We start from the raw sequence: 16,192 nt of genomic DNA, 5'->3' as shown, positions 1-16,192 counted from the left end.
CAAGGTTCTGGCGTGGCCTAGCCAGTCTCCAGACCTAAACCCAATAGAGAATCTTTGGAGGGAGCTCAAACTCCATGTTTCTCAGCGACAGCCCAGAAACCTGACTGATCTAGAGAAGATCTGTGTGGAGGAGTGGGCCAAAATCCCTCCTGCAGTGTGTGCAAACCTGGTGAAAAACTACAGGAAACGTTTGACCTCTGTAATTGCAAACAAAGGCTACTGTACCAAATATTAACATTGATTTTCTCAGGTGTTCAAATACTTATTTTCCTCACTGTACAACCACGATCGGTTGATAAGAGCAAATAATTTTTGACTCTAACGAGAGCTGTCTCGGTACTATGGTACGGTCTAAATCCTGACTGGAAATCCTCACAGATATCATTTCTTTCTAAAAAGGAACATAGTTGTGAGGATACCGCCTTTTCTATCAGTGAATGATAAACATGAACACTGATTTGGTAAATGTTTTCAGAAAGACAGAAAATGTGACGTTAAAGCAGTTGTTCTCATTGAGCCTCTTTGTGTGAAAGTCAAACTGATGGTAATTATAGCAGCGAGTGTTTCCTCATGAGGGGAAGAAATCGCAGCAATTGTTTGAATCAGGAGTCGCCCGTATTGTCTGTCCGTCTAAACAAACTCAACAACAAAGCAGCAATAAATGCCTGTGTGTGTTTACGTTTCAAAGATATTCACTTTTCATCTGTGTAAATGATCTGACCAGCAGACGGAGGGTTACAGAGAGGACGAGAGAGAGAGAGAGAGAGAGAGAGAGAGAGAGAGAGAGAGAGAACAAGAGAGAGAGAGAGAGAGAGAGAGAGGACAAGAGAGAGAGAGAACGAGAGAGAGAGAGAGAGAGAGGACAAGAGAGAGAGAGAACGAGAGAGAGAGAGAGAAAGAGAGAGAGAGAGAGGACAAGAGAGAGAGAGAACGAGAGCGAGAGGACGAGAGAGAGAGATGACGAGAGAGAGAGATGACGAGAGAGAGAGATGACAAGAGAGAGAGATGACGAGAGAGAGAGGACAAGAGAGAGAGAGAGAAAGAGAGACGACGAGAGAGAGAGAGAGAGAGAGAGAGAGAGAGAGAAATCACAAACAAAAACTCACTCAGTGCGTCAAGAACATACACACACACACACACACACACACTTATTGTGCAATATTTAAACTTTTCTTGCTAACTCACACTTGTGCTCCACACACATTTCCTCCATCCATGTAAACACTATTGTGTGTCAGAGATACAGATCAGTGAGGCTTAATTGTTTAGAGCAATACAAGTGTGTGTGTGTGTGTGTGTGTGTGTGTGTGTGTGTGTGTGTGTGTGTGTGTGTGTATTTGTATAAGTGTGTCTGAGAGTGCGTGCGTGAGAGAGTGAATGTGTGTGTGTGTGTGTGTGTGTGTGTGTGTGTGTGTGTGAGAGAGAGAGTCTGTGTGTGTGTGTGTGAGAGAGAGAGAGAGATTGTGTGAGTGAGTGTGTGTGTGTGTTTGTGTGTGCCATCAGTGCTCAGATGAGGTTAGTCATTCTTCTTAATTAGTGTTGTTTACAGAGTCTCTCATCACTAGTTCTAGTGCTGTTAGTGATGAAACCTTCAGTACTAAACGCTGAAATACACATCAGATTATAAAACACTACGCATAATACACTTGCCGACTTTGTAAATGGTTACAGATGAAAACTTTCAAAAACTCACAGCTCGTTGCTCTGAAACACATGAAAATTATCGGCTCAAAATATCAAACGTCTAATTTTATCCGACCGGATGGAATCACAGTCTGAAGCAAAAAACAAATAAATAAATAAAATAAAAACAATCTGTTCATCATACACTAGGCAATTTTGTGTTAAATCTGTCAAATCCGACTAACCAACATGTGCTGATTGACTTCCACCAACTAGCGTAACTCGTCCAGACTGCAAATTGGGACAAAGAATCAGTACAAATAAATAGTGTATTCCAGCCTTAAGATGTTAAAGTTGAGTGTGTTTGAGGTCCAGACATGAATGATTCCTCAAATCACGTGTTGTTGAGGAGAGTGTGTTGCTGCTTTACTAAGTGATCAGATCCACCATTGAACAAATCATAGAACAACAACAACAGACCAGTTATACAACCCTAGAAACCAGCTGGCAACCCCATAGCAACACCCCGGCAACCACCCACAACATCAGAGCAAACAAAGAAATCTAGTTAACGTTATTCTTACTAAATGGTTTAGAGGTGAAATGTCACTATGTTGAAATGTCATAATTATGGAAGTTTGTGTGAAGTTTGTAATTGTGACTTTTAATCTCACAGTTCGGAAGGAAAAAAAGTCAGAATTGCAAGTTATACACTTACAATTGTGAGAAAAAAAGTCAGAAATGTGGGAGTCGCAATTATCTTTAATTGTGAGTTTTTCACAATTCTGATTGTTTTTTCCCTAGCAATTTCGAGTTTCTCAATTCTGAGGGAAAAAAAAACAGAATTGCAAATTTATGACTCGCAATTCTGACTTTATTTCTCACAGTATTTTCATACAAATTTGCAATTGCAAGTAACGAGTAATAAACTCGTAATTGCGAGATAAAAAAAAAAGTTACCTGGAAACAAGCTTCCATACACGAGACTACAGTTTTCAAATATCAAATCCTACATTTGATTAAAAACATCAGCCGACTTTTAGCCACCAAACATGACATGATTCATGACAATGAAACACATCAGAAACATTATGAAGCATATGTGGACTAAACAAACTCAAGAGTCGTGCGGTTTGATAAGATGCAGAAACCACTGTCCACTGTATAATTAACTATATCCTTCACGCGTGGCTGCTCTTGTGTGAAAAGGCGAGAGAATCAGACTTTACGAGCGCAGTTATACAAGCAACACCCTTGAAACCAGCTGGCAACCCCATAGCAACACCCCGGCAACCAGCCACAACACCAGAGCATTCCGAAACAAAGAAATCTAGTTAACGTTATTCTTACAAAATATGATTTAGAGTTGAAATGTCACAAGTACGGAAGTCTGTTTCTAAAAAACAAAATCGTATTTGCGTCTTTTAAATCTCACCATTCTGAAGAAAAATTATAAGTTATACACTTGCAACTGCACGAAAAAAATCAGTCGCAATTATCTTTAATTGTGAGTGTCTGATTATTTTTCCCTAGCAATTTTGAGTTCCCTCAATTCTGAGGGAAAAAAAAACAATTGCAAATGTATTACTCGCAATTCTGACTTTTTCTCGCAATTGTGAGAAATTCGCAATTGCAAGTAATAAGGTATAATCTCAACGAGTTTTTGTACTTTTTTTTTTTTGTTAAAGGAACACTCCACCATTTTTTTAAATAGGGCTTATTTACCTTCTTTCGTACATTTAGATAGGTGGGCAAATGCATTTTTGTCTCAGTGCATGCATTGTTTTAGTTTGACAGGGTCGGCGCTAGCTTAGCTTAGCTTAATGAATGGAATCCTTTGTTGCCAGCTAGCATGTCCTGAGTAAAAGTGATAAAAAAAACCCCACCTAATTACTTCTTGTGGCCTGCGTATTCACAACGAGTACAAATAGGCAGATATTGACTTGGGACTATATTAGGGGGAAGCACAGGCGAAGCACTGCTACTTGGGCGCAGAGATATCACGCAAAACATGAAATCCCACGACTTCCTTCAACATACCTGCGCGAATAGTAGCTGGCTATTTTTCCTACAGTACATGAATGGCAATGAACATGGCTAATTTTGTGAGAGACGAAGAGGGTGACTTGTCAGACAGTCAAGAGCCAGAGCCAGAACCATACCTGAGTTTTCAGAAGATGAGCTGCGTGCTTTGGAAATAGAATGACAGGAGGAGGAGGTTGCGATCGCTCAACAGCCTGAGGACGTGAGGATGAGAGCCAACACGAACTGGTGGTGTGAATGTGGGGGAATATGCCAATCTATCCCGATTGAAATAGTGTCTGTGCTGTGGCGAGTGGGACAAGTTTCTGCCATCGATGACCAGGCTCAGCGCGTCAGATCAAGATGAGCGTGCCCGCAGTTGAGTCACAGCTACCGAAGATTTCACGGCGTTGATCCATCTTGCAGTAACTTTTACTCTATTTTTTTTCCCGGTGTGATAAAGTGAACTGGAAAAAAAGCCCCACGCCGAATGGACCAAATGGACAACTGTCCACAGAGTAAGTGATTATTTTAAACATGACGCATGTATAGATCGACCCATATTATACCTGTCTTCACATTCACATTTTCCATTTATACCACATATTCACATTTCATGTGTTGCGTGATATCTCTGCGCCCAAGTAGCAGTGCTTCGCCTAAGTAGCAGTGCTTCGCCTGTGCTTCCCCCTAATATAGTCCCAAGTCAATCTCTGCCTAGGAAATCGCCTAGTGTTAATCTGCATCGCTATTTGTACTTGTTGTGAATACGCAGGCCACAAGAAGTAATTAGGTGTTTTTTTGTGTGTTTTTTGATCACTTTTACTCAGGACATGCTAGCTGGCAACAAAGGATTCCATTCATTAAGCTAAGCTAAGCTAGCGCCGACCCTGTCAAACTAAAACAATGCATGCCCTGAGACAAAAATGCATTTGCCCACCTATCTAAATGTGGGAAAGAAGGTGAATAAGCCCTATTTCAAAAAACGGTGGAGTGTTCCTTTAAGCTTCCATACACAAGACTATAGTTTTCAAATATCCTACATTTGATTAAAACACATCAGCTCTGATGTTCAGCCAGTTTTTAGCCACCAAACATGAAATGATTCATGACTATGAAACACATCTGAAACATTATGAAGCATTTGTGGATTAAACAAACTCAAGAGTCGTGTGGTTTGATAAGATGCAGAAACAGTTGTACGATTAAATATATCCTTTACGCACGGCTGCTCTTGCGTTTAACAGTGAGAGAATCAGACTTTACAAGCGCTTGCGTGTTCAATCCAGATTCATTCAGACAACACATCAAATATACAGCCAAACAAAAAATGATTCAGACACCAGATATCATTTTTTTACTAGTGGGTGCAGGACACTATAGTTCATTTATGTAAGTGAGGATGGCTAAATAAAAGTAAATTGTGACATATTATACCCAAAAATAATTCATAAATTTTATAAACATTTGGGACCTTTAACCTGACCATGTTTTATCTTTAATTGCTAATGCGACCTATATACACCACAGACTGAACAAAATTAAGCATTGCTTGGTAATTGTTTGACCTAAATTGGTATTATCTAATTGTGTAGTTAAATTTAACAGCTGACAGATATTCAGCATAATTCATTAGTGAGACAGTCTAACAGAATGACGGACAAAACCAGAGAAATATCAAGTTCTTGTCATATTTTAATACCATTTTCTAAACTATAGTGAATAAACTGTTGTAAAGTGATGGACATTAATGTAAACTTGAAGGTGTCTGAAAAATGTTTGGTTTGACTGTAAATCATTACATTGCACCCCATCGGTCAGCGCTCGCTGAAAACGAACGGACTTGTACAGATAAAGCTTGTGTCTGCTCTGGTGAGCACCGAGTACCCAGGATGCACCTGGAGCAGCAGAGGCAGGAAGTCAGCGACAGCTGTTTCCTGTCCACACTTCCTGTTGGAGCGCTCGGGGCGGGAGGGTTTGGTGAGACCGTCGGCCATTTTCCAAACAGGATATATCTGCCGCGGTCACAGGTGTGAGCGTACGAACGCTCATTATTCATAACTCATTTCTTAATACGCTGTGAAGGGGCCGCCGGGTTTCCGATTAACGAGGTGGAGCCGATGGGACGGGGCCAAATTCATAAAAGCTTTAGCATCGTTCAAAAGGACAACAGGAGTTCAAACGTACAACTTGAATGATAACATGTAGATAAAGACGGGGTTATTTAAAGCGCCCCTATTATGCTATTATTAAAGGTTCCTAATTGTGTTTTGGCGTCTCCTACAGCAGGTCTACATGCAAAGGTCGAAAAACACTTTAATGTCCTCATAATCTCCACTGCAGCGTCAGCTCTTTTCTCTCAGTGTCTGAAACGCTTCGATCAAGGATTCAGTCTCTCTAAACCCCGCCTCTCTGAGAGCTGCTCTGCTGTGATTGGTCAGAAAGCAAACGCTCATTATCATATCTGAATCTCAGCTCTTGATCACAGTGATACAAACAGTAACGATGGCGTGGGTTTTACCGTATCAATCTCAAAGAGCGTCTTCTCGACATGAACAGCACGAACCAAACTCTTCCAGTATTAGATACAATTACAGTGATTGAGGGCGGGGCAAAGAGACACTGTTCAGCCAATCAAGACCATTATGCAAATGAGTTTCAAGCCTATGTAGGTTCAGCAGGAAGTAAGACTGGAATTACTGACGACTCGTTTCAGTTCAGAATCGCTTTTAGAACAAAACTCATTTATCTGCACTTTGATCTTTGAAACTCTGCAGACCTTTTACATTCACAAACAGCTGCATTACACACTACATGTATACTGTTAAGGGCTGATTTCATGAGGAATCAGATTGTTCTTGATTGTCGAGTTCAGTGAAACACACTGCAAATTTTCAGAGTTTAAACTTTCAGAGCATTTACTGAAACCAAATATTAAAAACAACTTCGCCAATTTTCTGACATCATGCATATAAACATATGTTTCTGACACACGACAGAACTGAGAGAACATTAGACATCTTATGATTCATTGATGCTCTCCGATATTTGAATGTACTGAATGTTTCCTCGGGTTTTACTGATAATGAAGGATGTCAGTCATGACCCGTCAGGAAGGACATCATGTTCCTCTGTAAACCTGGCAGTAAATGCACCACACACACACACACACACACACACACACACACACACTGCAAAATAAAATAAATAGAATCCTAAATCCTATATGTAATTTCTCGCTGCCCTTCCCACAATGTTTCTGGAAGAAATTTGGGAGCGAGCACAAAACTAAAAAGCATTGAATTATAATTTCCCCTTCTATATTCTTTCTATCACCACCTCCTTCACAGCTCCTTACATTTCAGACTGTATCTAAACAAACAGAAAAACCGTCAGATCGTGGCGACACACAACAGAGATTCACAGCAAACAACCACTGCGGTTCCGATCTGGGACCTGAACAACATAATAAACTGGCAAAGAGCAAAGGAACAAACACTTTTAAAGGGGTCATGAACTGAGAAATCAAAATTTCCTTGATCTTTTGGCATTCAAGAGGTCATTGTACTATAAAAACATCCTGTAAACTTCAGAACTCAAAAGTTCCTCGTTAGTCCAAAGACAGCTTTTAGGAGAGAAGAGCGATACAGGATCACTGGACTAAAAATAATATTACCTTCCAAAGGATCCTAATGCTAGGAAAGTGCTTATTTATTTCAACTATGTGAATGTCATCGCTGCAAGCTTCATGCGACAGGATCTAAATATAACGCCATAATCAACACTTCACGATTAGTTAATCTTGGAGCTGTAATAGTAAAAACGTAGTAAAAGATTTGAGAGTTCCACATGTAATACTCATTTCATATACAAAGATGTTAGCCAATCACAGAAGTGGGCGTTTACATTGAAGACACACCCCTTCTAACAGAGTGTTCAAATCAGAGGCTAAAATCAGGATATATTTCTAAATTCTGACATAAATATCATACTAAGAATATCAGTGCACTTCAGGAAACATTATAAAATGACCCCTTTAAAAGAAAAGGGTTTGTGAAATGGCACTTTTAGGGATCATTTTAAGAATTTAGTTTTAATCAGTTTTGCTTTAATTAATTTTTACTCGTTAAATTTTATGAATTAACAGCTAGTAAACAATTTAACACTAATAAAAAAATATATATTATGCATGCAATCATTTAAGACATTTCCCTTTATATAGAGCCTTTTTGGCATAAAGGGTTCTTTAAAATTGAGTCAAGAACCCTATAGAGAACCGTACTGAACATTTGGAAAATGTGAATCTGAACAACTGAATCATTCTCAGATTACGCAGGCGGATGAGGAGCAACTTGGAGCGTCTGGTTTTGAGATTTTCGGCCTTGAAAAAAAAAAAAAAAAGACCAATAAAGTAAATTAATGAAATGCTTAATTCTCATCAAATGCCAGAGTCGATTAGTCATATTTACAGCAGAACGTTTGAGTTACGCTCACAAACCCAACTCAACACACACACATAAACCAGCTGATTCTATCGTCGGCGAGGAAACAGTCACCATCAAATCAAAATTGACAATTCTTGTTTTTTTTATGGAACATGTTTATTGTAAATGATTTATGGATGCACATCATTATTGTTTTAATAATCTTGAATCAGAATAACTTCTTGCGGCATCTCTTCTCTTCTCTGATGACGAAGGCGGGGCAACCTGTCACTCACATGAGATCAGCCAATAGCAAACCACAAACCATCCAATCAATTCCCAATGAACAAAATCAAGCCCCGCCCACATTTGTTCTTGTTCCAGAAGCGTTTCACTCGGATATACGGAACTTTAAGAAAGAGTGACTTCCGTTTCACGCTGACTTTAATATTAATCTACATACATCATGACATGATTCATGTCGAACTGAACGTACACTCTTATTAATTAGATAATAAAGCGTCTATGTAAAGTTTAAGAAAACACTGACAATAGAGCACTATAATAAATACAATTTAATACATTTTATTCCCGCACAGAACAACCTCTGAACACAAACACATGTGATAGTCAGCTAGTCAGAGAGATGACTGTGACCAAAGAAAATACATTAATCAATAAATAATTCATTAATAAATATGATGTCACAAACAAGAAAAATGGGGAAATTAAATAAGTGAACAATCAATGGTCATGTACAGCACGAAACTGAACAGCTCGAGGAGAAATGGCTCTCCGTTCACGATAACAGACCCTGAGAATGATTCAGTCTGACTCACATCTACACACACGTTCAGATGAAGCGTCACACGTTCACATCTCTTAGAAACGCTCAGATCTGAGAGCGTCCGCAGATGCGAAGATGACGGTAATGACAGTCCTACCAGCTGCCGCCCTTCAGCTTCAGGACGTCTCCACATTTCTGGCACTGCGAGTTGGTGTTCGCTTCTTTCTTCGGGATGTTCCAGCACTGCTGACATCGCACGCGATATTTCTTGTACCTGCAAAAAACAAAAATATACACAAACAAATGTAAACAGAAACAACAAAGACAGTGTATTTCAAATACTTGTTTAATGGCATCTTTTTTATGAATGAAGGTCAGGCTCACTGGGACTAACACAGCTATTGATGTCTGGATAAAAATGACCCAGGTCATCTCCGCATCACGGCAATTACCGAACCGGTTCTGCATGTTTATCACACTAACGTACATATTTTACGACAGCAAATTAAAAAAATATTAATTATGAAGGCTATATTCAAATAAATTGATAGCATAACATTTTCTTCAAAACTGTATCTAAATTTTTGGTGCCTGTAGGATTAAAATGTAATGCTTTTTAATTATATTTAAGACCTTAATTTTCACAAAATCCATTTAATGACTTTTAGAGAGATACTCAACTCTCAAACAAATGCACATAAAATATCGCAGCCTTTGCCAAATCTCGTGTGGATTCATTGCGGTTAATTGTGTAGCTCAAGTGTGAACGGGCCTTAAGACTGGGAACATTAAGACTGGGAACAAGACGGCGAGAGATCCACATTTCCTCACCTGATCCCACAGGCGTTACAGAGCGGCGTCCCGTCTTCAGCGTCTCTCCAGAGAGGAGTCTTCCTCGTACAGCACGACGCACACATCTTACTCCCTGAGGAACAAACACATCAGAACTGATCATTTCATCATCGCCACAACACTAACACTCAGTGTGACTCTACAAACGCTGAGACCCTGAACAACCTTCTGAATAAATGCTTATAACTAGATATACATTTAAATGTATGCATTTTGGCAGATGTTTTCATCCATAGTGACTTACATTGCATTTCAACTGGTACACATTTACATTCTTATCAGTGTTTGCTTTCGATTCCCTGGGAATCGAACCCATGACCTTGGCGTTGCAAGCGCCAACGCTCTACTATTTGAGCTACAGGAAAGCTTGATTGTTGGGAACACAGTGTGTGATTTATTTACACATTCACATAATTCTCAACATTTCAGTGGGTGGACACCATTAGCATTCTGCCAAAATAAACGATTGAGGGTTTGAAATGATAAAAGCTCAAGAGTTTAAACGTCTGAAAGTGAAGAATTCCAAATTGTGACGTTAAAACAAGCTTATTCTGTAAAGCTGCTGTGAAAAAATATAGATTAAGAAAATCACTATACAAATAAATGAACTGAATTGAATATATTTTCATATTTTTGTATCGGTTAATATTAAATTAATGGACCTGAGCTGACATAATAATGAACAGTTGTGTTTTTATTAACTAACCTTAATAAAAACTGGAATAAATGTCTTGCTCATTGTTAATATTAGTTAATGCAACAATCAATGTTAACTAATGACACCTTATTGTAACGCTATATAAATAATGGTGAGTTGCAACCTTGCAACAAGTTTGATCAGTATGAGTACTAGAGCTAGTGATGAGCAAGTGAGCGGCACTAACGAGTGTGTGAGTGTGTGTGAGTGTGTGCGTGCGTCGCGCGCCCTCTGGTGGATGTGTCTGGTACTGACTGATGAGTGTGTGACTGTGAATGAGTGTGAGTGTGAGTGTGAGTGTGAGTGTGTGTGTGTGTGTGTGTGTGTGTGTGTGTGTGTGTGTGCGTGCGTGCGTGCGTGCGTGCGTGCGTGCGCGTGTGTGTGTGACCTGTCAACACTCCCGTTTTCCCCGGGAGTCTCCCGTGTTTCACACCTATCTCCCGCCCCCCCTCCCGTTTTGTTATTTCTCCCGTGAAACTCCCGTAATTTGTATGGTCCAAACGTCGTTATATGAATAATCACATCAATCCGTACCCGTTTCGCCCTGTGGCTCAAAAGGAACGCAACAAAAATATGGACACACAAGAAAGCCAAAATAGAAAGCAAAATTTATTAACAAGATAGAACTATACAGAAAGAAAAAAAATATGTACAAGGTAATATTTTGTAATATTCAGTTCCTGTGAAAAATTCTGAAATACTGTTCCAGTAGGTGAAGTTACACAACAATATGCTAATTACACAACAATAATATTTGTATGTAATATTAATTTCCAGTGAAAGCCTGTGGAGTACACACAGGTGACGTGTAATATCCAGTAAACTCCACCCGCTGGAACGGTTTCTTACAGTAACTGAATATTACACCACATCACCTGTTCAGTTTCAGTTTTGCAAACTGTACTCGCATATTTGTGGCCTATCCCTTATTTTAGAAATCTGTTTTTCTGTATATTTATTTATTGTGTATTGTTAAGATGAATACAACTGTCTTAAATTAATTTTTCTATGATTTGGCGATGGAGTGTGTAATGTTAAGATGACATGAAACTGCATGTGGCTGAATTGAAACCCCCCCCCCCCCCCACAGGTCTCCCATATTTTAGTACCCAAATGTTGACAGGTATGGAGAGCGTGTGTGTGAGTGAGAGCGTGTGTGTGTGTGTGTGACGCCGTCTGGTGGATGTGTCTGGTACTGACTGACTAGTGTGTGTGTGTGAGTGTGTCGCCCTCTGGTGGGTGGGTGGGTGTGTGTGTGTGTGTGTGTGTGTGTGTGTGTCGCCCTCTGGTGGGTGTGTGTGTGTGTGTGTCGCCCTCTGGTTGGGTGTGTGTGTGTGCGTGTGTGTGTCGCCCTCTGGTTGGGTGTGTGTGTGTGTGCGCGTGTGTGTTGCCCTCTGGTGGGTGTGTCTGTGAGAGTGTGTGTGTGTGTGTGTGTGTGTGTGTGTCGCCCTCTGGTGGGTGTGTCTGTGAGAGTGTGTGTGTGTGTGTGTGTGTGTGTGTGTGTGTGTGTGTGTGTGTGTGTCGCCCTCTGGTGGGTGTGTCTGTGAGTGTGTGTGTGTGTGTGTGTGTGTGTGTGTGTGTGTGTGTGTGTGACTCCCTCTGGTGGGTGTGTCTTGTACTGACTGACTGGTGTGTTGTGTGTGTGTGTGTGTGTGTGTGTGTGTGTGTGTGTGTGTGTGTGTGTGTAACGCCCTCTGGTGGGTGTGTCTGTTACTGAGTGTGTGCGTGTGGTACTGACTGACTAGTGTGCGTGCGTGCATGTCTCCCTCTGGTGGGTGTGTCTGGTACTGACTGACCAGTGTGTGTGTGTGAGTGTGTGTGTGTGTGTGTGTGTGTGTGTGTGTGTGGTACTGACTAGACTGGCAGGAGTCGCTCTCCTCTTCTGAGCTGCTCCTCTGGCAGGTTTGTAGGGATCGGCAGCGGCTGCTCCGGCTTCGTCTCAGGCGCCTGATCTCCTCGCTGGGCAGAGGACAGCACAACATCAGGCTCATCTTACAGAAATACTGTTTTCATTCAAGAGCTGCACGATAAAACGTTAAAAGATTGTGATTTTGATTCAAGCACCCACACCTTGATCTAATTCCTGAATGACAGCGATTCGGCGATGTTTACCAAACCTTTGACAAGTACGATCACAGTGAACATTAAAATCTGCGTTGTCACCCAGAGAGAGCAGTTGTCATGTTTAGGTATGAAACAGCTTCGAAAACAGTCTTTTCAGCCACACAGTATCATTATTTCTGTCTTACAATAAATCTAATTATCACAGAAGTACTGGGATACAAGTTTATAGTTCGGATAGAATCACTGATGTCTATAGTAGTGATCAAAATAGAACAAATCACCTTTTAAAAGTAAATTGATGCTTTAAATAAAGATTGTATGAATTACATCGTTACACCAGTAGGAGGCGACAAGTGACTGTTTGAAAAAAAAAAGTATTTGTCATTGAATCATTCATTCAAAAACGCTGATTCATTCAGTAATAACACAAGCATAGACTGTAAAAAAATAGGAACACAAGTGACATCTTTATGCGCGAGTCATTGAATCATTCACCTACGTTAATCTACTAACTCTCTAGTCTGGTTTGTTTGTCAGACAAAATGGTAGATTCGGTGTTATAATCAGATCGCCTGTCAATCAAACTCCCGGAGAAGGGTGAATTAACACTTTGTAAAAACCTCTAGGAAATTACATCTTATTTTGTTTAGTCTATTCAGAATCATGGGCGAATCAGGATCTAGATTTAAAAAAAAAAAAAAAAAAAAAAAAAATTGTGATTCTCAGTTTATCCAGAATCGTGCATCTCACCTGTAATTGGAGGTGATGATGAGTCTGCTCTGATCCGTGTGGATGTCCAGTTCGGGACACATGCTGAACGTGACGCCCTGCACATCCGGGTCCTGCGGGTCGGGGCTCCGGGCGGGTCGAGGCTGTTTTCTCTGGGTGCGTCTGTGGGCGTCCCATGATGCCGTCAGAACCGCCTGCGTATCGTGGATCTCTTTATTCAGACTCTGGAGATTATTGTTGAGGTCAAATGAAGATGCATGTTCAGAGGCGTCGAGCCATGCACTCTCAGCATCTCGATCAGACACCAAACAGGAAGAGAAGTCAAGAGGACAATCACTTCCTGTGAACCTGACAACAGATTCGCCCGGATCCGAACAGCCCTCGTCTCTGGACTCGTTTTCAGTCAGACAGTTTTCACTGGCGTCACTCATGCTGGTCTTTATAAGCTCAGCGAGATCATCGCTTCCTTTAGTTTCCTCCACGTCAGTCGCAGGCTCTGAGCTGTAGACTGAGAAACATGCGTTGGACGGGACGCTGCCGGAAGAAACAGCGGGACGCTCGGGAGGTTTGGGCGTTATAACGGTGTCTGACGGGTCGAGATCAACCGGACCTTCGGACTGCAGGAGCCACTCGCACTGCTGGTTGATCAGACGCATCACTTCCCATGCGCTGCTGCGGCCCGACTCTCGTATTATAGAGAAAGAGCCCATGAACTCCGAGTCCCCTAGTGAAAAAAAAAAAAAGGGTAACACTTTTCAATAAGGTCCATTAGTTAAGCAAGGGATAATGTACATCCAGCCGGTTGTTATCTCAGAATAAACCCGACGGGTGATCAGGGTCAGGTCTTCATCAGCCTGAAGGGGTTTATTCTGAGATAACAACCGGCTGGACGTACATAATAATGACGGTTATAACATAATTTAAACACTTTGTTTTAAGATGAAAGACTGTTTGTGGAACTGATGTTTCTTCACAGAAATGAGTGACTGTAACCAGCTAACATTCTCAGAAAGGTCTTTTAGGCCATGTCCACACTAATACGGTTTCGTTTGAAAACGTATATTTTTCTCTCCGTTTTGGCGTTTCGTCCACACTGAGACGGCGTTTTTATTAATGAAAACGCTCTCCAAAGTGGATACATTTGAAAACGTTGTTTTCACGTTGTAGTGTGGACTGTGAAACCGGTGGTATTTAAAAACGATGACGTAAATTTAGTCATGTGATGCATATTGTACCAATAGATATTCATGTTTATACCAGTATTGTGCCTGTTATGTGCTGTTCACTTTCACACTGTTGCTAAAAATATTCTACATTGCACACTCTTCATATCACAGTCCTGCAAAGATGACAGAATTTACTCACATTTGCTGTCCTGCGGCAATACATGAGAGCGTTCGTGTTTTAGACCAAACATGGAGACTGCGTGCGACCTGGACCGCATCAGTGAATGCTGAGATGTTTTACTAAATAAAATGATCCTGTCAGAAGAATTGCGCGATAACTTCATTATTTATTTTTCCGTCCAAATCATATCAGTGATCTTTTGTGGGGTTTTACGCATGCGCAGTAAAGGTGAATTTAGCGTTTTCAGGAGTTTTTGAAAAGTTTCTCATCCACTCTGAAACGCCTGAAAACACCAGTGGACGGAGAGCGTTTATAAACGAAAACGCCGTTTTCAAATGTATCCGGATTAATGTAGACGTAGCCTCAATGTTATATAGGCAGACATTCTTCCAGTAATGCTAATAGAACGTTCGTTCAGTTATCTGGTCTTTAATAAAGTTCTCAGAACGTTAGCACAACAACATTATTTATACACCGTTCATGGATCGTTTTATTTCTGACGTGTTAGTTTGTCGTTCGTCAAACACAGTGTTTCCCAACCCACACCAAAAGTACGTATACATGACAACAAAGCATTAAAAAAAAACACAAATTTGTGTTTTTGTAGTTCACACAGAGACAATAACGGTATTGTTTTTAAAAAAAAACTTGCACTTTGAAACCCATTTTAAAAAGTTTGCATTTTCAGGCCCCCAAAACGCTGTTTCAATAAGCCAAAGGTATTACTGAGCTTACACTTTTACTCAAATATAATACACTTATGGTATATTGCTACACTCGTAATCAATTTGTAATGTACTTGTAACACAAATAAAGTAAACTTTAATATCACTAATCAAGCATGTAATTAGTCCCTACACAGGCATATACTTAAAGTTTACTAATCATTAACACACTTGAAGTACACTGAATTAGTCTGGCTGCAAGTTTACTTAGCATATTCATTTTTCACCAGGGAAAGTTCAGTTAATGCGGAGTCTTGCTGACAGAATGTTCATTATTTAATGAATTATTGCTTTAAGTCCTCAGCTAAGAAAAATATGTTTTTCTAATGTTATAAAAAATTAAATGTTATAAGCAAACATCCAGTAACCTTAATAGAATGTTCGTTCAGAGGTATCTGGTCTTTAATAATGTTCTCAGAAAAACAAAAACATTATTTATACATCTTCCATGGAACGTTTTATTTCTGACGTTTTAGTTTGTCGTTCGTCGAACGAAGTTTTTCCCAACCCACACCAAAAGTAAGTTTACATGCATTAAAAAAAACCACAAATTTGTGTTTCTGTAGTTTACACAGAGACAATAACGGTATCGTTTTCAAAAACTTGCACTTTGAAACACATTTTCAAAAGTTTGCATTTTCAGGGCCCCAAAACATTGTTGTCGTGTAAATATAGTTTTTTTTCACCAGGGTCTTTCGGGCCGGAGCTGCCATCTGGATTCTCTCCCGAACTCGAGATCCCGTCATCCACAGGCGGATCGAGATTCGTGGCCTCCCGGAGCAGGAGGAGGATCGTGGACTGAGTGACCTGAGCATCTTCTGCAGGGTCACGAGGAGAACGTGCATGAGAGCTCATGTTCCCTCGTCGGCTTTCTGGAAAAGAGAAGGACATGAACTGAGACACAAGTCTTTCTGAAGCTTTT

The 16,192-nt window shown here is 40.4% G+C and overlaps 2 protein-coding genes across 2 annotated transcripts in view; both read right to left on the bottom strand.

Moving 5' to 3' along the window:
* LOC307165431 (G-protein coupled receptor 4-like) overlaps positions 1–16,192 on the bottom strand; it is a 706,289-nt gene that overhangs the window by 216,800 nt on the left and 473,297 nt on the right. The gene's annotated exons all lie outside the window — the stretch shown is intronic.
* Positions 8,236–16,192, bottom strand: part of zglp1 (zinc finger GATA like protein 1) — a 147,147-nt gene continuing 139,190 nt past the window's right edge. Inside the window, exons 3-7 of the mRNA XM_079883023.1 lie at positions 15,957–16,142; positions 13,220–13,922; positions 12,261–12,364; positions 9,688–9,781; positions 8,236–9,130 (exon numbers count right to left, since the gene is read on the bottom strand). Of these exons, the coding sequence (XP_079739149.1) occupies positions 9,010–9,130; positions 9,688–9,781; positions 12,261–12,364; positions 13,220–13,922; positions 15,957–16,125 (1,191 nt within the window). The 5' untranslated portion in view covers positions 16,126–16,142 and the 3' untranslated portion in view covers positions 8,236–9,009. The remainder of the gene's footprint in view (positions 9,131–9,687; positions 9,782–12,260; positions 12,365–13,219; positions 13,923–15,956; positions 16,143–16,192) is intronic.

The sequence above is a fragment of the Squalius cephalus genome (genome assembly GCF_949319135.1).
Source record: "Squalius cephalus genome assembly, chromosome: 10".
NCBI classification, from domain to species: domain Eukaryota; kingdom Metazoa; phylum Chordata; class Actinopteri; order Cypriniformes; family Leuciscidae; genus Squalius; species Squalius cephalus.
Note: the sequence above shows the minus strand (reverse complement) of the source record. Positions and strands in the feature narration are given on the sequence as shown.